This window comes from Semicossyphus pulcher, unplaced genomic scaffold, assembly GCF_022749685.1.
Source record: "Semicossyphus pulcher isolate SPU_LCO1_2020_fin unplaced genomic scaffold, fSemPul1.0.p SCAF_10, whole genome shotgun sequence".
Taxonomy (NCBI): Eukaryota; Metazoa; Chordata; class Actinopteri; order Labriformes; family Labridae; genus Semicossyphus; species Semicossyphus pulcher.
This window is the reverse complement of record NW_027211604.1, coordinates 15,886,627-15,907,953: the sequence shown is the minus strand read 5'-3', so window position 1 is coordinate 15,907,953 and position 21,327 is coordinate 15,886,627. Positions and strand designations below refer to the sequence as shown.

At 39.0% G+C, this 21,327-nt stretch overlaps 3 protein-coding genes across 3 annotated transcripts; 1 reads left to right on the top strand and 2 right to left on the bottom strand.

Annotated features, from left to right (window-relative positions):
• Positions 1 to 1,169: 1,169 nt before the first annotated feature.
• crcp (calcitonin gene-related peptide-receptor component protein) lies at positions 1,170 to 6,205 on the bottom strand. The gene is made up of 6 exons (XM_069672892.1): positions 6,149 to 6,205; positions 5,419 to 5,455; positions 5,212 to 5,310; positions 4,997 to 5,091; positions 4,803 to 4,860; positions 1,170 to 2,121 (listed from the first exon to the last, which is right to left on the bottom strand). Exons 1-6 carry the CDS (start codon positions 6,154 to 6,156, stop codon positions 1,984 to 1,986), a joined length of 435 nt encoding a protein of 144 aa, XP_069528993.1. The 5' UTR covers positions 6,157 to 6,205; the 3' UTR covers positions 1,170 to 1,983.
• A 1,522-nt stretch (positions 6,206 to 7,727) lies between these two features.
• On the bottom strand, positions 7,728 to 11,982 carry LOC138601671 (serine protease FAM111A-like). The gene is made up of 3 exons (XM_069672890.1): positions 11,935 to 11,982; positions 10,156 to 10,233; positions 7,728 to 9,979 (listed from the first exon to the last, which is right to left on the bottom strand). The coding sequence occupies exons 2-3, from the start codon at positions 10,180 to 10,182 to the stop codon at positions 8,069 to 8,071; spliced, it is 1,938 nt and encodes a 645-aa protein (XP_069528991.1). The 5' UTR covers positions 10,183 to 10,233; positions 11,935 to 11,982; the 3' UTR covers positions 7,728 to 8,068.
• A 565-nt stretch (positions 11,983 to 12,547) lies between these two features.
• asl (argininosuccinate lyase) lies at positions 12,548 to 19,372 on the top strand. Its single transcript, XM_069673353.1, has 16 exons — positions 12,548 to 12,650; positions 12,868 to 13,062; positions 13,567 to 13,650; positions 14,145 to 14,201; positions 14,324 to 14,421; positions 14,524 to 14,601; positions 14,726 to 14,803; positions 14,892 to 14,944; positions 15,033 to 15,095; positions 15,192 to 15,306; positions 16,585 to 16,669; positions 17,112 to 17,171; positions 17,268 to 17,351; positions 17,885 to 17,965; positions 18,521 to 18,627; positions 18,787 to 19,372. Exons 1-16 carry the CDS (start codon positions 12,636 to 12,638, stop codon positions 18,929 to 18,931), a joined length of 1,398 nt encoding a protein of 465 aa, XP_069529454.1. The 5' UTR covers positions 12,548 to 12,635; the 3' UTR covers positions 18,932 to 19,372.
• The last annotated feature ends 1,955 nt before the right edge of the window (positions 19,373 to 21,327 follow it).

Sequence of the window (21,327 nt, the reverse complement as noted above, 5' to 3'; positions counted from 1 at the left end):
TGGGGTTGTTAAAGGGCTATTCCGCCGCAGTGACACTGCCAAAGCAGGCTTTTTTCGCACCCGGGTTTAAATTACTTTACTTCATCGATTCGTATGCTCTCAGTAAAAGCCCTCAGGGGAAATTTAATCACAGTGTGGGATTTAGTTGAGGTTAAACCCGCCGCATTTCATGCACCCTCCTTTTCATTAGTACAACACGTTTTGGTGACTCTCTGGATGTTCATGATCGCTTGCGGCCCCTGTGGTGGAGCAAGTGTGATCAAATTACATTGGTAACCCTGTCTAATTATAATGAAGAGAACATAAATTAGCTACTGAAATAGAGGAATAAGGAGATACTTACATCAATCAATGAGCTAAGTAGGCCTGCTTATGGGAAGGGAACAGTTTTGACTTGATAAAGGGTGCAAATGATTATTTTTTTTAAAACAAATATATTTTCTGCACTCCAAATCCTTCAGTCCTTCATTTTGTGTATTAAGATCAGGGGTGTTTTCTGGATGCAAATAGGGTCACACAAAATGATTGTGTGTAATCCAGCACCTTTATGCATGAATACTTAGTTTGTGTGGGAATGGGTGGGTAGATAAAATAGCTTCAAGACAGTGCAGTTTAATATCTCTATACTTTTCAAACTTCTTGCTTAACCATGTTAGCCATGGTGTCAGAGCAACTGTAATGCCTGAATTTTCCCCCGGGGGTGAAAAAAGTATTTGATTCTGATTCTGAACTCTTTCATGATGGGATGAAATCTGAAAGATGTGTTCATCACTTTTAATCTTAACTGAAGGTGGGGCTCCTGGATGTGCAAGTAATAAATAAGTGTCCATGACTTTCACTTTGCCTGGGTTTCTTTCCTTTGGAAGATACAAAGTAATTATGAAACTGATGTGATACACGAACAGGAAGCCAAAAACAGAGAGGTACATGAGTCTAACCAGCACATCCTTCCTCTGCTAGCGTGTAGTATAGGAGTTTGTCTGTTTATGCATCAGCCTGCAGGTTATATCTTGAGTTGTTACAGAAACCTACAGTATCTAATAACAACAATCATTGGTGCTTAAAAAACAATAACATGAATAGAGAATGATTTCTGGTTTACTACCACTTTTGATTATCACTCAAGACCTTAGACTACCTTCTAAGATAAACAGCAAAAAGGCCCAGTGTGATGGAGAAATAAGATACATTTAATGTTATGCCACATCCTCTGACAGTAAAATGGGTTTCAGATTATATCCCTAATTTAGCCCCAGTTCTTCACAGTCTGTCACGTTGCACCTCATGTGAACCAGAAGAAGCCTTTGCTAAAAGTATCTGTTGTGGTGTTACCTTTCCTGCTTGATGACCACATCATTCAAAGTGACAAAAAGCTGCAGACATGTTTCAGCTGTTTGTTGCAGAAATAAGATATCAGCATGTTTTGAAAAATATTGCGTAAATAAGAGACGGCAGTTACTTTTGGGGCATATATTTATATAACATAGCTGCTCTAACGATACTTTTGGACCCCTTGTTAGTGCTGTACTATTGCAAGTTTAATTGCATGACTTATGGAAATCCTACAGCAGCAAAACCCCCTCATTTTAGGCTCCAAGGTGAAGAGTGACGACTTAAATTAAGTCACAAGAGGTTAATATCAGTCTCTACATAAACATTATTTGAGGTGAAATACAAATTAGACCAATACAATGCAAATCATCTGAACCTGAAACCAGAAACCTGTACTTATGAAGGAGTGTGCACGTTGGATTTGCATCAAGTTGTATTTAAACATGCCTGTTTTTTCACCCCCATTCTTAAAATGATTAAGTAACAGGGTCCTTTTAGCATTGTCCAGGCAGCTGTGTGCATCCCTACTGTCAGCTTGTTGCTCAGTTCAAACAGGTAAAAGCAACCAGTCCGGTTCTGTGATGATTTTAGACTTCCCTCAACGTGTCAAATCACAGAATGAGGTGTGAGTCATTCTGGCACGTCACTGTGTCATGACTGTTCACCAGCTTCATCCATCTCTGCATCTGCATTTTCCTTCTCCGGGTCACCAGGTAGAGCGCCTGCCACCGTCTGGATGAGCTCCTCAATCTGCTCCTCTGATAACCGCTCTTCACTCTCTTCCACCAACTGAACACACACAGAAAATATATTATGCCATATGCACATTTATAGAATGTTTACATGCTTAAAAAAAAACACAAAATAACTCTTCTCTCACTTTTTTAATATGCATGTCAAACAAGACAATATGCTATACATAACATGCTGATGAAGATCATGTGATAAGACTGAAAGCATCCAAACAACTAATTAAAGAAGTTAGAGGTGAAATGTTAACTGCTGTGTCCAAGATTGTGAAAAAAACTTGGAATTTGTTTGCATATCATTAACATATAAACATTTAACACAACTATTTCTGTTGGCATGAAATTGCACATCCTGACTGGGATTTGTTGTCCTCACTTATTTAGTGCATTCAAGCTTAAGTGGTTTGTAACACTGGATGTTAGCACATTCAAACGACAGCAAGAGGTAACTAAAAACAACAAGGATTTCAGATGTCAGAAATGTTGCAACATGATTTAATAAACAAGACAGAAAAAGTTTGTGTACCGATTGGTCCAGTGTGAGGTCAATGTGTAGCTGTGGAAATATGCTTTGGATGTGAGTCTAGATTGCTGCAGGGGCATTTTACTTTTCCATGTGCACTGTCACAGGTTATTGATGTCTCTGGTAATGGACTGAATGTCTGTAAACCCCTAAATGCAATTTGGCCTGGATGAACAAGCTGTCCATGTCGTGTTCTGCAGAGAGGTGGATCTCCATGAAAGCATCAGTGACACAGATTCAGACATTTAAAAAAGGTCCCACCTCTGAGTGGCTTTGACTGTTATTTTCTTTCTATATTGGAATCAAAGGAGTCATGTTTAATGCAGAAAGGGATCCACACAGCTTGTGGGTTGAAATTCAGTAAGTCAAAATTAAACTTTGGCTGTATTTGAATAGTCAAAAAAATTACATTCAATGTTGTTTTCTAAACACTTTACCTTAAACTCGACGTCATGAGGTCAGGGAAAGATGTAAAGGAGCAATCAAAGGGACTTACACCGACATTAGGCTACCTAACTATGCAACATGATTGATACTGGCACAATCTACAATGTTCCAATGATGGGCTACGAAATGTTCATACTTAAACCCATGAATTATTACCTAGACATGGACAACCCAGTTAAAAAATATGACTGCATCACAAGGTCCGAATTGAAATTACAAAGGAATATATGCAACCGTTACTGAAGTGAAACCATATATCTGTCACAATCCTGTCAACTCATGTCCATCGACATGAATCACAATTAGTATAGTGGTATCAAAAACAAATTGTATAAAAAAATATTAAACGTTTAATTCATGATAATTTGTTCTTCTGAAAGGAAAAATGTTGAATTGCATTAACGTTACTGCAAGGAATTGTTGGACAGTATTATGTCCTTTTCTTGTCTTAAAGTATGGTCCAGTGTTTCCTTTGCTCAAGGTGATAGGAAAGGAAGCATTAAATCAACTTTACATATCAATTAGAGTAGGGATGCGCGATATTTTGTAATTTTTCTGCCGATATTTTCTGTAAAAAAAACAATGCTGTAATTATGTGTAAATCCTCGATGATTCCCTAAAAAAAGCTTGACGTAATGCTACGACATTAGCTCGGCGCGAGTGTGAGCGCGCACTGCATGCACCAAACCTCTTTCGGCAAGCGTGATGAAGGGTGCAAGATGTCTGCGGTCTGCGAAAAGGACAGCAAGGTAATTTTATGCATTTGTTCTGTGCAACAGGTAAAATTTGGCCTAGTTGTGGCTATTGTCAGTATTGTCTCAGGGAGAGCATCAACAAAGCCTGTCTAAGTTGTATGAATAATACAGATTTATTTGAAAGAAAATGTTACATGCAAATAAATATGGCATTTTGTACATAGCCTCAGTTTAAGTAGTTCTCTTATATTGCCCAGTGAAGCACTGTGTTATGTTATTTCTGCCTCTGCCAGTGGGCCACTACAATAAGAGTAGACATGATATCAATTCCACTACAGGGGAGACTTGTTGTGTTCTCTGCAATTGGGTGGAAAAAAACGTGCCGAATATATCCGTATCAAAATCGGCAAAAAAGGGTTGGAAAATATCGGATATCGGCAAAAAATCCAGTATTGTGCATCCCTAATTAAGAGTATTCAAACTTCTTTTATGGCTGTCAATTAGATATATCCGGGGGATTTCCCTCAGTTAGGAACTTTCATAAGCAACAAAGCACAATTCGACCACAGCCTTTGGTCTTTAAGGGCAAGACTGACATTATTCTATATTTATGTGATTGTCAATTAATACCAAAGTTAACAAACAACATGCAGTCTGTTTCTCAATACTTTCCTATAACCATCCACATTCATTGTTATTGAGGTCAGAAATCTTCAAAAACATGGCCCGCGTATTACTCAAGAAGGAGCAAAGATAAGAGTGCACTACTTTCTACGATGGATTAATACACAAATGGTTCTGAGTATATTTCCAGCATCAAGGATGGGTATGTGGGACTTAGTTTATATAAACAATACTCAGAAGTAGGACCACTTCATTTTCTGTTCTGTAACCCAGATTTATCCTTTAAGACAGTCTAAGTATCTAACACACTGTCTCGTCTACCACAATAAATACGTGAGCAATTATGGAAAATGTACTCCAGAAGTGAATAACAGATACAGAGAGCTAAAATAACATATAATAGTAATTTGTGACATTAAAGTAAACACTCACTAGCTGAATTTCCACTGCTGTCTGTGGCCGGTGGTTCAGTAGCTGCAGTTTTTCTGCCCTGATGGGGAAAAATATCATACAGTACATGAGTACGAGTTCAGAGCAGTATAAACATACAGTATTACTTTTATCTTATGTAATCTTCAAATGTAACTATGAATGATGACATCTATGGCTTTGTTAAGCTCACTGACTTTGTGAGTTTGTGAGGCATCATGGTGTTGAGGAACTCTTTGACGATCTCTGGACTCTGCCTGCTGCAGGGCGTCTTCGACAGATATTTTAGCGTCTGTGTGAATATGCAGAGGAAACCACAGGCACTCAGTTGTAAAAGTTTTGATATGATAGAAAAAAAGACTCTAAGAGAAGGGTAAAGCCATTAGAGACAGGAAGACGAATGTGTGCCGACCTCATACATGATGGTGTTGAGGTTCTGTTGCCCCGCGCTGTGTTTGTTCTTCCCGCTGTCCTTCCTCTGTTCCTTCAGGTCCGTCAGGAGTTTGTACACCTGAGAAACATACGGACAAACATATATTAAGTGACACTTGATTATATTAATGTTTTGACTGAACAGTACAAAAGGTTTTATGGAAAACAGTGAGACATAACACCTTACCTCATAGTTGCTGAGCATAGCAGCACTTGCATTTTTCCTGAGAATAAGAGAATAACTTTAAGCACACAGGTTGATTTTTACTTAACCTTTGAAAATCGTTTGTGCAACCGAACAACTTTAAATCAAAAGGTAAACTTTCTAGTTTGGGAGTTTTAACCACAGGATGTGTCTTAAAGCTCTTACAGATGGATGGTCCTCAAATTTGAGAAACCTCTGCCAACATATTCTTTGCAAATGACTTCAAAACTTTATAAATGATCAGAGGTTTTGCTAATAATTGTTTCAGCACTACCGCCAAGCAGAATTAAACATGCTCTTAAGACTTTTTTGTGAATTTAAGGGTGTTGTAAGCTTGTGGTTGATATTCTAATAAGAGTTCTCCTGCTGTGTTTAAAGCTAAGGACATTAAATGTTACATTTAAATCATGATTGCCATGCTGGTTTATTCACCTTTAGAATGGGTCTTTATTATGTTATACATTTTTTAAACATTTGTTCAACTCACTGATTACCGATTTTAACCAGATTGGTTTGTAAATGTGTTAAACCACTAATGTCGTTACAATCCGTTTCCCACAGGACGGTCATTAAATTACACGGAAATATCGGCAACGACGGAGCTACTTTTACCCACAATCTTTGGCAACCGTTGAAATCAACAATACACTGAAGCCAATCAATAAAGAATCTTTCCTGATACATTAATTAAAATTCAATGTAAGCATCTTACACTTCCATTACGCCAGGTACTTAGCTTCGGTCCGTTACAAATGGGCCCGTGTAGAAAATGCGGACTGAGACAAAGGTTCCGCCCGACGGCCAGCTGCCTTCACTGTCCTCGCTTTCATTGCCTTGCTTGTATCAGACTTTTTATGACTTTTTTTGAATAAGTACATCAACTCCAATTCATTCAGGCAAATTTATGACTATTTATCCTCTCAAAATGTCTCCAGTTTATGTTCATTCTGACTCACTGCAGAAAAGCACAAACCAGGAAGCAAGACTTTCTGAATGGGCCTGGTCTTTTAAATACAAATTGGAATTGACATTTATCACAAATTAAGGACCATTCTCGGTTATTAATTCACCATGATCTCACATCATATATTGTATTTCTATTCCCTAAACACAATAACAAAATCAACAAACGTAAGGTGGCCTATCAGAACACTTCCCCCTTTTTAAGTGTTTAAGGGTGTGACATGTTCTCATTATCCAACAACAGGTTAGTGCAGTTCTGTTAAAGCAACACGTATCCCTTCTCACTCACACAAAACAAATCTTAGACAATGAGTATAAGCAAATGCTTATCTTCAAAACTATATATGAGGAATGTTCAGAAATACACACAATGATTAACAAAATTAGCCTAAAGGGGCGTTAGAGAGCCACAAAAAAGTAAAAGGTGAATGTTTGTAATTGAAAAGATGCTGTATCAAATACTTTATGCCTGTTATTAGCTTAACATGGCTGCACATCAATACCCAACAGGTTTGTGCAGTTTTGTTGCTTACAAGTGAACGAAACCTCACCTGAGATCAGATCTTATTTGCTCACAGTCCCTAACATCAGTGTTTTATCCAGTTTCAGGTGATTTCCTAGCCTGCATGTGGAGTGACTAAATCCAAGTTCAGTTCTAAATCTGCTATAGAAACTAGTGCAACATTATCAACCGTGATTCCTGTACATTACAGACCTTTTCCTGCAGTCTACACTTTTGAGTTTTATGATTGTTTTATGCAACTTTGCATTAATGATTTGCTTATATGATGTAAAATCCCTTCCTGTATTGCATAATGGCTTCCAAACACTAAAAAATGTTCATAAAAATTATATAAAGCACAAATTATCAGTGATAGCAAAGTTAAGAGATGCTCAGATAAACTCAGTTCTCAGTTTATGTAGTTGATGATTCTCAAGCTCTCAAGTGGAAGAAATCACTTTATTGAATATTTATTCAAGATTGATGTGTAAAACAGACTCATTTGTTTCTAATATGACATGGTTTAACAAGGTAAGATCGTTACAAAATTCCAGTTCTCATTCTAATGACAGAATGACAAAACATTGGGATGTTCAGTTGTTTTTACATTTCATGCATTGAAAATAATAGTTATCAAAAGTTATATCAAAAGTTGATTTCCCTTAAAGCATTCTAAAGACAACAACAACAACAATTACAAAATATATGATGTGTGTTTTTTTAAAATGAACTTACACAAACATTTCTGATACAAATGTGTTCACAAAAGAATAATGAAACAAGACATACAGAACCAGACAGTTTACAGTTACTTCTTGGTTGACAAACTGCGTAAATGAGACAACTTCTTCTTGCATAATATATATTGAATCTTTTGCATTTCTGCACTTTGAGTTCTTGTCTCTCATCTGATTGCATGAACTCTGACATAATACATATGGAATAAGATAATATCAGCTGATAATATTGGCTGTTTCATTCTGGCCCTTTAAGAGATCTAAACAGTTAAAAAAAAATGTTAGAGCCTCAACAAAAACAAGCATGTAGAGATGAAACCATGTGGAGAAAACATCACTCCATTAAATCTTGAAACTGATTAGAAAACACAAAGCTTTGCTTCCTCTCACTGCACTGTACGACAACAAGTTTCACTGTGTCTTTGTACCTTCAGCAGTTATCAGCGTCACTGTCTGTGTCCATAAGGACAGGTTCCACTTTCAGAGAGAAGATTTCAAAAAACATCTTCAGATGCTCGTCTTCTGTGTGCACTGAATTGTTGACTGCATTTTTAAATGCTGTGTTATTTCTGCTCTCAACCAGTTTCTTCACATTGGTCATAATGTGTTGATGTTGTGCATTAATGCAAGTCAGGTATTCCTTCAGCACATCAAACCTTCCTCTTTCCACCAACTGGACAATAATGTGTTCGAGAATGAAGGACAAAGGGAAGCCATACTCTATGACACTGTGCATTTCACCCCTTGTATTGTTATATTTATATCCCCCTGTATGCATTGCAACAACATTGCAATGCTCGTCAAAGACAGGAGAGCCAGACGAGCCAAAGTAAAAACAGGACTCATAAGTGAGAACCTGTCCTGTACATTGAACAGATTGTGCCACATGCTCAAAAAATGGCTGTGTAACCAACTGAACGTGCCCCTGATGCTCTACCAGAACGCCATCTGGATTTTCAAGGTAGTGCTTCCCCACAACCTCGTTGCGGTTATCAGTAGGAATAATTAAGCATGGATCGATCTTTTTCACACTACCATCAGGATGCCCAATAATGCAAATTCCTCCACTTTTGGGGAGGAACCCAAAGTGTTTTAACAGATGACCAGGTAATTCCTGACCAGCACCGAGGCTTAACAAAGCCCAGTCATACTTATGCCCCGAGGCGTCAGAACCATACTCAAAGCCTGCAACCTCTGTCACTTCTGCTCCTGATTCCACCTGGTTCACACTTTCATACGAGAAATGGACAGTGACCTGCTCATTAAGCTGCCCAGTACTCTCGTTAATAATGTTCTTAACTACATGGCCATTTGTGAGGACAAACTTGTCAAACAGGAGAAAACCACTTCCGCCTGGTCTCCCATTTATTCTCACTTGGCAAACAGAATCACAGAGATTCATCAGCTTCTTCATTGTTTTCACTTCCCTGCATGTCTGAGCATTCTTTCCATACTCCACATGGAAGAGATTCTGGAGAGTGGAAAGCTGAGAAACTGGAGTTTCCATCCTTTGGACCAGATCTTTAACCTGGGAAGATAGGTAACACTTCACCTTTTCTGAATCGGGTATTTCTTCTGGTGTGATATTACCTATTTTCTTTGGTTTCTCTTTTGCTGTGATGTCATTCACTGACTCGGTTGTGCTCTGCTGTGGAGGACCTTGGTTTTCATAAGAGTCAGATCTCTGAGATTCACTTTGCATCTCATAAGCATCATCAAGACTTTCAGGCGGAGTTTCTGGTGGTGGAGACTTATTGATCATTTTGATCTTGACAGTTTTACCATCGAGATCATCAACTAGATTGAGCATTTCAGTTTTTATGTCAGTGCCCCTTTCAAAGAGCGCACAGTTCTTTGTGAATATTCCATTCAGCACACGGCCATCTCTTTTCAGCGCATGCTTCACTTTCTCCCCTTTGTATGCACAAACAGTAATTTCATCGCACAGTTTTTTGAGTTGTTTGTTTCTCATGATTCTCACTACATTTTCACCTCCATTTGTCAGTACATGGAACAACACAAGCTGGTCAGAAGGATGTTTTCTTCGGGGGATAGCAGGAGCACAATTTTCATTTGACTGCTTCAACTTGTCTGAAGCTGTAATGTACTTGACAGTCAGACGGTCATCTTTAATTACGCTGCATGGGAAGTGTGAACTGATAGCTCGCCCATCTCTTACAATAACAAGTTCTTTGTTTATATTCTTTTGTGCCAGTTTTTTAAACTCTGCACTTCTCTTCAGCGAGTCCTCAATAGTTCCCGCCTTATTGCAGGTAAAGCTTGTGGGTCTCTTGTCACTCAAACACCACACAAAGGAATGGGTTTCATGTGGCTCGTTTTCCTAGGAATAAAACACAATTAAGTCATTTTCATCTATTTACAGTAAAATAAATTGTATTCAGTTAAGGTAAAACCACTCTTTAACCATCCATCTATCCTTCATATATACCTGTATAACCGGAGAGTAACTTGTGATAGTGACAGGAGGTGACAAGAGAAAACAGAGAAAATGTGTACCTTGACAGATTTGTCCTTCAGCCCCATCCCGATGAGTGTTAACAAAGCAGAACAAATGGCTTTGTTGTATCTTACCTACTGGAAAAGAGAAAAAATAAATACATAAGTACACATTAATTCAATATTAAGTGTAGTTACAGCACAATGATTTTTACTCTGATTTACTTCAGTTAAAACAAAATAAAAGACAACAAATGTTTTTCCATTACTTTAGGCTAGACAGTAAGTTAAACAACATGTATCCAGAAAAAGCATCAGCTAAAGTGATCTAGCTGTAGATGAGAATCAGATCAGCTTTATTGGCCAGTTATGTACAGGAATTTGTACATAGGAACTAGGTAGAAGCATTCAAACATTAAATATTTAACTAATATCTACAAGCTACGTGAGACAATAGTGCAATGGTGAGTGCAAAGGAAGCTGAAATAACATAATTTTTAAAAATGTAATTTACATGAGGTAAATAGTTTTTTCAGTATTTACAGTTAAAAAAAAAGGGTGCTTAGGGCTCATTTATACAATCTATGGCCCTAGTTCTCAACTGGTGAGTCGGGACCCAAAACATGAGGGCTTGAAAAAAATAAAGTTGTGGCAAAAAGTCTATGTTGCACTTTTATTTTGAAGGACATGACATGTATGCAGTAGGATTGTAGTTTATGCACACTTCATGTATCCACTGATTGGGTAATCCCAGCTACAGTTACACTTAAATTCTTGAAACTTGAAGTGCCTCAATGTATGTAATTACTTTTATGTTGGACTTTTTTAAATGTATTTCTGTTGCAAAATGAATAAATTGAATATTTTCCTCTTATTTTTTTCGACTATTTTACTGTTGTATTTTGTGATGTCCAGGTTCAAACTGCACCATTTTTCATAAAATAAGTGGTTGAAGTGGTTAAAAGATTTCAGAAATTTGGGTCGCGATTAGTCATTAAGGAGGTGGTGGTGGGTCCTCCTGAGGCTAGACCAGTTGAGAACCACTGGTCTATGGCATGCAGTCATGTCAGACAAGGAGATAATATTAACATGATTAAAATGTGTCCATAGAATGGGATTAAGAATCTTATTTACAGGCACAGTGGGTGTTGTGCCACAGGGTTTTTGCAGTGATTGTTCCTGACGCTCTGAAACTGTTAAATGTTTATCAGAGTGACAGCCCCCGTCTTTGACAGGGAGTCTGTGAAACCGCGCTCATTTTCAAATGTATCCTGATCGAGACACATCATTCACAACAGTTTACACTATTTTTGCTAGCACACTGTAAATAAGCCTTCTAGCTAACGTTACGTTACCACTCAGAGACTCCGCCCATTTTCTCTTCAGAATCAGAAATAACTCTAGCTGCACGCTGCATTAGTGGGGCTGGAGCCAACGGTTCGAACTGATAGGGCTGGGGACCACTACTGTCCTCCACCACACTAAAGTGCCCTTCAGGTTACTCTGGAGGGGAGAAGTCCTCTACCTCACAAGATGGGCTCTCTCAGAGAGCACATATGCTTCTGTGTCGCTGTCTATCTTTCTCTGGCCAGGGGAGGGGACGTCACTGAGCTGCTGGACATACTCACCCCCTCTCTTCAGCCCCTTGCGGCCTTGCCCACTCTGGGCATTTTTCAAAATTGTACAGTGGGTGGAGTCATGGTCAGACCTGGGGGTGTAGTTACACTTTAAATATAAATTTGGCTTGCACTGGACCCTGAATACAAAGCCAGATTCAATTATTTTGGATTCAGAGCTGGTACCAACAAAGCATGCTCGTAATCTTGTAGTTTAGTTTACCTTAGTTCGACGTTTGCATTCGGCTGCCCTCCCCGTCAACACCATACACTGTAACATTCAGTACTCAAGATTACGATAATATTCACCCACAAGTCTCGACAATAGCCAGCTCTGCTATCATATCTAAAGCCTTTAGAGAGTATTTTAATGTAACTTGAGCACGAACTTACAAAATACTTGCGCACTGGCGGACCAAACGCGACTCCGTACTGTTTACTGGTCGGTCAGACACATATACTGACACGGTCAGACAGTCTGGTGACTTTCCAGAGCTTTCGATTTACCGCCTATTCTGACGCTCCGCCCATTTGTGACGCAATGGTGTCACATGTCCGCCGGGGTGCGAGCTATGGTTGCGAGGTTGAGGGCAGTTAGAAGAAAAATATATAGGCCTACGGCTTGCGACCTTTGTGCGAGACTGACCTTTTCATATTGCCACCCAGCAGCGAAGGGCTAGTGAATAGCTGTAGTGTTTTGAACGTGCACTTTCCCTTCCCTGTTACGTATTACCGAAGCGTCAAACGTCTTCCTGACGTATTTTAAAGTGATACACACAGCTTAACACACAGCTCCGCAGCCCCTCGTTCTACATTCACTACCTGAAGCTTCGGAAGTGAGTACTGACCGTTTGGCGTACAACGTCCCCTACAGCAAAACATTTCCCGAGACAAAACCACTGCGGACCCCAGTCGTCGATAAACATGACCAGCACAGAGGTAGGGATAACGTTTTGCTTTAGGATCCATGAGCAGCGGCATCCACGTGTTGTTGTTTTAACACCCAGCTGGACGCTAAAATTACAGCAGGCTGTCAAACTAGAATCACTCTCCTTCAATAAGCTTATACTCAATACTTTATTTTGTTAAAGCTAACTATAATAGGATTACGGTTTACATATTCATATATTGCACCTTTGCCTCTGCTGCCCGCCAGGGAAGTAAACTTTGGGGAGGTCGTTTCGTGGGAGACACTGATCCTATCATGGAAAAGTTCAACGCATCCATCGCATATGATCAGAGGATGTGGGATGCTGACATCCGAGGGAGCAAAGTTTACGTGAGAGCCCTGGAAAAGGCAAAGCTGGTCACAACGGATGAGATGAACCAGATTGCTCACGGGCTGGATCAGGTGAACTCATACTCAAGCAGTGCTGCACTCAGGTTTAGTGGAAATATAATTAAAATTCACTACATCATAAGCCAATACTTAGCTGTAAATTACAAGACTGTGTGATTGTGAGCTTTCTGATCAGTTCTGTAACATTTGCATACACAAAAGTACATTGCTGCATTGTTGGTATGTGCGTCACTGTTTGGCCTGCAGTGTAGATGTATGTTAATAGATGACAGCTAAAAATGTGCTATGGAGCAGCATTCCTCTCTGTATTCTGCTGAGTTTCTGTGGAACACTACTATCGTCATGTGACAGATGACAGGTGCAGTTTTCAGGGTTCCCTCTCTACCCAGATTTTTAGATTAGTTTAGATTTTTTTTAACACAGGGGACATTATGCCACAAATATGATGCAGAAGCACAAAAACACTTCACTGTTTATTTCTAGCAAAGCCATACAGTTGTATTGCGCTGTATATAATTAGCATTCTTGATAAAGTCCCTGTATTCTAACCCCCAGATTTCTGAAGAGTGGTCCAAAGGTGCTTTTGTGATTAAACCTGGAGATGAAGACATACATACTGCCAATGAGCGCAGGCTTAAGGTGAGAGACATTGTGATTAAGTGAGTATGTTTTTATTATATGTGATATCATTTGTCCATTCACCATTGTTCTATAGGTAATTTTTTTTCTCTTAAATTAATGTCTGTTTAGCTTAGAGCTACTGCAGCTCCTCATTTTCTCAGTTGGAAAGTACTGTTAGTTTCCCTTCAGTCACTCAACTCTGTTTACTCCTGTTTTAAATACCTAAAGAATGTTGCTTAAGATTAAACAGCATATTTGCATATTTCTGGGTGTCTCACACAAGGTTACAGGAGTCTGAGAGTACTTACACATCCTTGCTGTTGCTCATTTCATTTCAGTTCTTGTCAAAAAGGGAAAAAGATAAAATTACATCATCACTGTCTTTAAAATGGAGAATTTGGGATAACGATCAGAAACCCATGGAAAATCTTTTACTGTTTTCTTTAAGCCTTGAGGGCTTTGTGATGCCTGTGATGAGGGATGTTTAAGTCCTTTACCACTTGTCTTTTCAGGAGCTGATTGGTGCACCTGCAGGGAAGCTGCACACTGGCAGGAGTAGAAACGACCAGGTTTGTCTTTATAATATCAAAACTATGAAGAGTTATTAGTTTGAGTTGCAGCTGATGTTTAACTTAATTGTAACGACTCTTAACTATCATGATACCGTGCTGTGTGTGCTTGGATTAACCAGGTCGTGACTGATATGAGGCTGTGGCTGCGAGATGCCATCTCCACTCTGACTGACAATGCTCTACAGCTGATATCTACCATGGTGGAGCGGGCAGCAGCGTAAGACAGATACCTACACACAGAAACACACATGTTGGTTGGTTACTGTGCTTTTTAAAAGTTGCCCTGTGGTTCCTTTTGTCACCTCTTTCTGAAACTCAGAGAAATTGACGTGCTGTTTCCTGGTTACACCCACATGCAGAGAGCTCAGCCAATCAGATGGAGTCACTGGATCCTAAGGTGACCTTTTGATGTTACAAAACCTACCCTGCATGTTTCACACTTTTTCTGTATCAGATGAGGTATTCTTCATGTCAGGCTTCTGTTCTTCTTCGCCCCACTCACTTGTTTTCTCGCCCCTCAGTCACGCTGTTGCTCTGAGCAGAGATGTGGACAGGCTTCAGGAGATCAAGAAAAGAGTTAATGTTTTACCTCTTGGCAGGTATGGCCTGAACACACACTCACTGTCAGACAATGATTTTCACCCATATACACCATTGTTTGATGGGAAAGATTCTTGTTGTTTTCAGTGGTGCCATTGCTGGGACGCCATTTGACATCGACAGGGAGCTCCTGAGGAAAGGTCAGGCTACAAAATCAGTGTCTTGTTGTATTGTATTTGTGAAGTTAGAATAAGTCAAACCATTTAACTTCTCCAATCGGATCTGTAGAGCTGGACTTTGATGGCATCAGTCTAAACAGCATGGATGCCACTGGCCAGAGGGACTTTGTTGGTACGTTAACCTTCATGTTCAATAATGGATTAAAAAAAAAAGGTAAATTTGTCTCTCAGTGTTTTTATGTTTGCAAATATGTCTGTGTGTCCTTAGTGGAGTTCTTGTTCTGGGCTTCATTGTGTTTGACTCATCTGAGTAAGATGGCGGAGGACCTGATGCTGTACAGCACGAAAGAATTCTCCTTCATCTCTCTGTCTGACGCCTACAGGTGTGTTTGTTTCTTTGCGTGATTCTATATGACTGTTTACCGCACATGTTCTTGAGACAGAAAAACTTTGGACTAAATCATTATTTTGTGACTTTGTTCACGGCTCCATGTGTGCAATTAAACAAGTAATTAAAATATAGTTAATGTTTGGGTAATTCATTATCGTAACTAAATAAAACTTATCTGACCTATGAACAGACTTTAATCTTGTCTCTTTGAAAGACTTTAGTGCTCCGATAAGGACTTTATTGTTGATGGACTTCCTTCTCAGGAATAAACATGTACAAAATGTAACCAGCAGCTCTTTACTTGAACAGAATATACTGCATTATTGCATCACTGTTTTTCTTGTAGAGGTTTAAGTCCACTGATATTTATGTAAACAGAATACTGGTGTTTCAACAATTAACATTCTGTACCTGGTGATAAAATTGTAAATTCTGACCACTACCGCTAGTTATTTTTCAGCTAATATGGTCCTATTACAGATATATTAGTTTTGATGTGTATCACTATGTGCAGTTTTTTAACAGGAACAATAATTTGGATAATAAAGAAATTTTTTCAGGCAAAGCATGGCCCTACTTCAGTTTACAATCCTCTCAGCACTGTCTGCAGCACATGTAGCAGGGCATCACAGCTGAGCAGACTATTTATGCACTAGACGATATAAAAAAGTAAAAGTTTTATAGTAAAATATCACTTTTTGAAGGCATTTGTTCAAGAAAGTGGCAATCTGAGTACCTTTGCATTAGGGCTGAACAATTTTATTGAAATCACAATATGGCCTTCTGCAATTTTCAAATCGCAGGAAGCACAATATTTTTTAAAGGTAAAATTTGTGTCAAAATACTATTTCAATTTAAATATTGTGCTGCAGAGATGTTCTGGACGACACACCATACACAGACGTGAGTATCAGATATCTTTGTTGGGTACCGATCTCTGCAAAAATCCCGCCATAATCATGTTCATATGCTTTTCAATGAAAATGAGTATAATGATGTAAAAATGATCATTCCCTTTATTATCGCAAATCATATCAAGATTGCAATAAAAGTCTAAATAATCACAATTAGATATTTTTTCAAAATCGTTCAGCCCTACTTTGGAAAGTCATATTGGTGCACACTCAGAGCACAATGCACAAAGAGAGGTCTGTTTTCAGTCCAGCTCAAACACACATCAAATCAGCTGAGCTCTTCATTTAGCCCAGTCACTATTTATGTTGGTAAAGCATGTGTTTGTTTCATCTCATTCTTGTGTGTGTGTGTGCAGCACGGGCAGCAGTCTGATGCCCCAGAAGAAAAATGCTGACAGTCTGGAGCTGATCAGGAGTAAAGCAGGTCGTGTCTTCGGCAGCGTAAGAAGTCCATATAAGATACCATTTAGTTCAATCTGTTCATCTGCTCACTTAAAGGCTTTGACAGTTTATGCTTTATCTCAAGCTTTTTTTGGGTTCGATGATGTAAAACAAAACATAATGTGGAAAACAAACTGATGCTAAAATGCCTCATTGTTATGACTTTGTAAGATTAAATGCTGAAATGTTGATATAATTACAGCAAACACTGCAGTTAGTTCAAACATAGACCACATTTCCCATGAGCTCTGTCTCCCTCTGTTGTTAACAGTCAACTCTTCTTTATTAAAAGAGTAGAAATGAATTTACTGCAAACACTTCTCTCCTTCCATCATCTGCTAGAAGCTCGTCTTGTGGATAATCAGCGCCCTCATGTGCCATGAAGTTATTCACACTTTACTGCTCTCTCTTTAATTTGAAGGACTTATTCTTTGTATTTCAGTGTGCAGGGTTCATGATGACACTGAAGGGCCTGCCCAGCACCTACAACAAAGACCTGCAGGTATCGCAGTGTTTCACTTTATGCCAAAGTTTTGAATCTTTCTGGATAATTCTTCTGTAACTTCTTTGTCATGCTTTTGTTGTCATGCGTCTTCAGGAGGATAAGGAGGCCATGTTTGACTGCTACGATACTGTTCATGCTGTGCTGCAGGTGACAACTGGAGTCATGTCAACTCTTAAGGTCAGAGACTGAATTAACTGCAGTCTTTAAATAAAAACACTCCTTGCTCCCATAATGTTGCTGCAGACTCAAAATTCAACTTTGAAAAGGTGTGACCTTTTTATATGAACCATGACCTCTTGATCTCTTTGTGTTTGCTACTCCGTGTACAAGATGTGCAACTGTCCAAAGTGAACTACAGCATATCCGTCTGAGTCTCCCTAAACTCAAATCAATATCTCCTTATACACTGCCAGTTCAAGGCGGGATTATTATGGCTCTGTTACGTTTCATCTATGTTAAACACACAGAGGCGGAATGGTGGGGCAATTGTTCCACCTCTGAGCCGGCAGCGGAGGTAGTAACAGAGGCAAAACGTGGGCGAAACACTGCACTGTGTGTGTGTATTTGAAGCTTGCGCTGTTTGTTTCAACCTTACACCTGCATAAAAAGACACATGGGGGCAGCATGTTCCTCCTGTGCAAAGCAGATATTTTTAATGAACTTCTAAAGAGGACAAAATGACACAAGATTTTTGTGCCCTTCTGTTTCAGATTAACCAGAGTGTGATGGAAGGGGCCCTCAGTCCGGACATGTTGGCCACGGACCTCGCCTACTACCTTGTGAGGAAGGGGGTGAGTTGTGTTTCCTTGTATTTAAAAAATAACTACTTAAATAAATCTCAGCATTATTCCTGACAAGAAAACAGATACAAATAAAAAGATAAAAGAATATTGTACATGACAAAGTTCTGAGGGTGGGACTGCCTTTGGTTCACAGAACATCTGATGTGACAAAAGACAAAAGTAATATTACAGATCTTAATTTTAAACAAATAATGATAATGTAGTTTTAAATTAGGGTCCTTTAGCTTGCATCATTTATGCATCCACAATCAGGTGTGTCACTTTCTCTTCAACAAACAAGGTCATCTAGAAAAGTAAATGTAAAACAATGTGTTAACTTGGAAATAATACATGTCATATCAACTAAACAGGAGTAAATTAAGGTCAAAGGTCCATTTCCAGCTCACACTGTGGTTCTTTGTTCCTCCTATGGTTGGTTGGAAACAGGGAGTCACAGGTCTGAGGGCAGGCTCTTGTAATGTTGAGGTAGTGGCTTGATCAGGTGTGGCAGTTTTATATATTTGTGAGTCTCACAATGTAAGCGTATGTTTTTCTGTGTTGCAGATGCCATTCAGGGAAGCCCATGGTGTTTCTGGTAAAGCTGTGTTCGCAGCTGAATCCAAAAATATCCCCCTGAACCAACTCACTGTGGAAGACCTGAGTGCTCTGAGGTAACTGCCGTCTGTTTTCCTCTCTCTCTCTCACACACACACGGAACCTGTAGCATAACTTCAGTTTGATGGAAGAGTATCAGTGGAACTATCTCCAGCCGCCTTGTTGTCTCATAATTTTCTGTCTTTCTCTTCTCTGTGTCTGTGCTCTCATTTCAGCCCTCTGTTTGGAAGTGACGTGTCCTCTGTGTGGGACTACGGGAGCAGCGTGGAGCAGTACAGCGCCCCCGGAGGCACAGCCAAGAGTAGTGTTGCTGCACAGCTGGAACACCTGAGGAACTGGCATACGAAACAGACACAGTGACTTCGACATAAATCCACCTTGAAGTATTGAATCAGGTTTACTAACATAAAGAATGAAACATCAGGTCAACTTTTTATGAAAACCTTGTTGCCTGTCAAACATTTCCAAGGAATGTCTTAATTTATCATGAACCAGTCATTACTATTAAAAACGTCCTGACCAGTGTAAAATAAATAACAGTAATTTAAACAGCAGCCTGATCCATTAAGGGTATTTGCGGTCATTTGTCTTCACGTTTACAGCCACACTCACTAAAGACGTGTTACCACTGTGACAGTAAGGTATGTGTGGTGCTCTGGTCAATTCAACTGTATCATCAATATAATCAGTTTGCAATTCATTGAAACAAATATTATGTGTTGACGAGCTTAACACGATGTAATAAAGCCAAAGGCAAGTCGGGGGACATTTTAATTCTACAGACAAGTTTCAGACAAAATATAATAGTGGTCCATACAGAGACTTTCCATTAAAAGCTTCAGAAACAGAAACAAGCCAAAGTGAACCTCATGTAAAATGATTTAATTTCATTATTAATCCCATAAAGGCTCAAATAATTGCCCCTTTGTAATGCCCTTCTATGTTTTTTATGTAGTAGATCTTGTGGCATATTTCTAAGAGTTTTATTTCATTCATGTTTTTTATATACAAATCAATGCATTAGTCATTTAAAGGGTCACAGTAGAAGCAGGAAAAGTGAAGTTGTCACTCCATCAGACAAATATTTATGTACATTTAAAGATACAATCTTGAAGACTTCATTTTCATTCTCTTTGGCGACACCTTATGGCGATAAGTAAACTTCCCACACAACCAGAAGTCTACAGTTGGCACTGGTTGTAACTCTTTCCTCGCTGACGGTCGCTTTCCTTTTTAGACTGTTTGCCTTCGTCTGAGCGTCAAATTTGTTTCTTTTTCTTTGGATTTTCACTTATTGTTGAAGTTGTATCTGTAGTCGTCGATCTTTTCTTTGTTTGTTCAGCCATAGTAGATTGCTTTTTACTCGCAACACTTGCAGAGACCGGAAAAGCAGCCGCTTAGCTCCGCCTACCCTCTCTGGCAGACCAACCGCTGCTGGGTGATGGAAAACGCGTCACTAACTGGGAGCCGCTTGTGATTTTTCAGCCATCAGTGGGCCATAGGCGCAGTCACCATTGTGTTACCTCATTCAGCGATAGATAGTGATTTAACAGACATTTATTTAAATAAAAATCTTCAAGATTATTACTTTAAAACTAAGGTTACTTCAATCGACTAAACTACAGTACGGATAATAAAATACATGACGAGTAAAGAAGAAAAAGATTATGGAAATGGAAAGTCCCTCAGCTTTACAGAAAGAGAAACAAAATGTAAAGCCCTCTTCCTACAATTTTTTTTGATTCATCACACTTACGTCTTATTAAAAATAAATTTAAGGAGAGGCAGATTAAAGTTAATGTAAAGGCATATTCACAGAGTTTTTCTCCTATTCTCTCGATCAAAATTAAGGAAAGTTGACTCAAAGGCATACGGAGGTAAAGTGACACACTCCTAACATGCTGCAGGATCATTAAACACTTATGAGTGAGTTCTTTCAGAGCTGAGCTCGACGGGCCATTTACTCAATCAAAAATCATTATTCCTGAATCATTCCTGAATCATTATCACCTTTTGTCTACAGTCTGATGCCATGCTTACATGCTAGTAGCTGTATGAAGCTGTGCCAAGGCACCTTGAGCTAAACGCTAACAGCACGCTAACACGCTCATAATAACTATGTTATCAGGCTGATGTTAAACAGGTATAAAGTCAACCATTTTAGGGTGCTAGCATGCTAACATTTGCTTATGAGCACTAAACCGTAGAGCTGAGGATTATAGGAATGTTTTTAGTTTTGCAAAACATTTGACAATTTTAAACATGAAAAGTAAACCGGCCTCCAGAGTTTTCACAGGTCATAGTGCGGGGACAGGAATGTTCAGAACAAACCAACCTATAGTGGTTGAGAGAATTCACTCAAAAGCATGAGTATGAACCTCCTGGTGGCACAAAGATCATCATCAGGGAATCATGAGTGTCAAAGAAATATGATGTTAATCCACCCAAAAGTTGTTGAGATTTTTCTGTTTGGACCAAAGAAGGAAAGTGAGCATTTTCACCACCTCATGAACAGAACTGATTCATTAAACTTTGTGGGAAAACAACCGGCACAAACAAAAAGAAACATTCAATTTGCACATTAATTTCTCTCAGTGATCATTCAGGATTTTGTGGGCCGTAGTTTATGTGCAATCACAGGTAACATTTCGTTCAATGAAAAAAACCCTAAACATATTTACTGCTTGATTCGCTATCTGACAGGTAAAAGTTGCCTTTATACACACAGTAGTGTTTGCCTCTTAAATCAGGTGTTA

Coding starts and splice junctions, on each gene's coding strand:
- crcp (XM_069672892.1), bottom strand. Junction 5,311..5,418: donor CTATGCTCAGCAACTATGAG/GTAAGGTGTTAT, acceptor TATGTTTCTCAG/GTGTACAAACTCCTGACGGA. Junction 5,092..5,211: donor TCAACACCATCATGTATGAG/GTCGGCACACAT, acceptor ATATTCACACAG/ACGCTAAAATATCTGTCGAA.
- LOC138601671 (XM_069672890.1), bottom strand. CDS start 10,182: ATGGGGCTGAAGGACAAATCTGTCAAG. Junction 9,980..10,155: donor TGAAGGACAAATCTGTCAAG/GTACACATTTTC, acceptor TTTTATTCCTAG/GAAAACGAGCCACATGAAAC.
- asl (XM_069673353.1), top strand. Junction 15,307..16,584: donor TCTCTGTCTGACGCCTACAG/GTGTGTTTGTTT, acceptor GTGTGTGTGCAG/CACGGGCAGCAGTCTGATGC. Junction 18,628..18,786: donor GAAGACCTGAGTGCTCTGAG/GTAACTGCCGTC, acceptor CTCTCATTTCAG/CCCTCTGTTTGGAAGTGACG.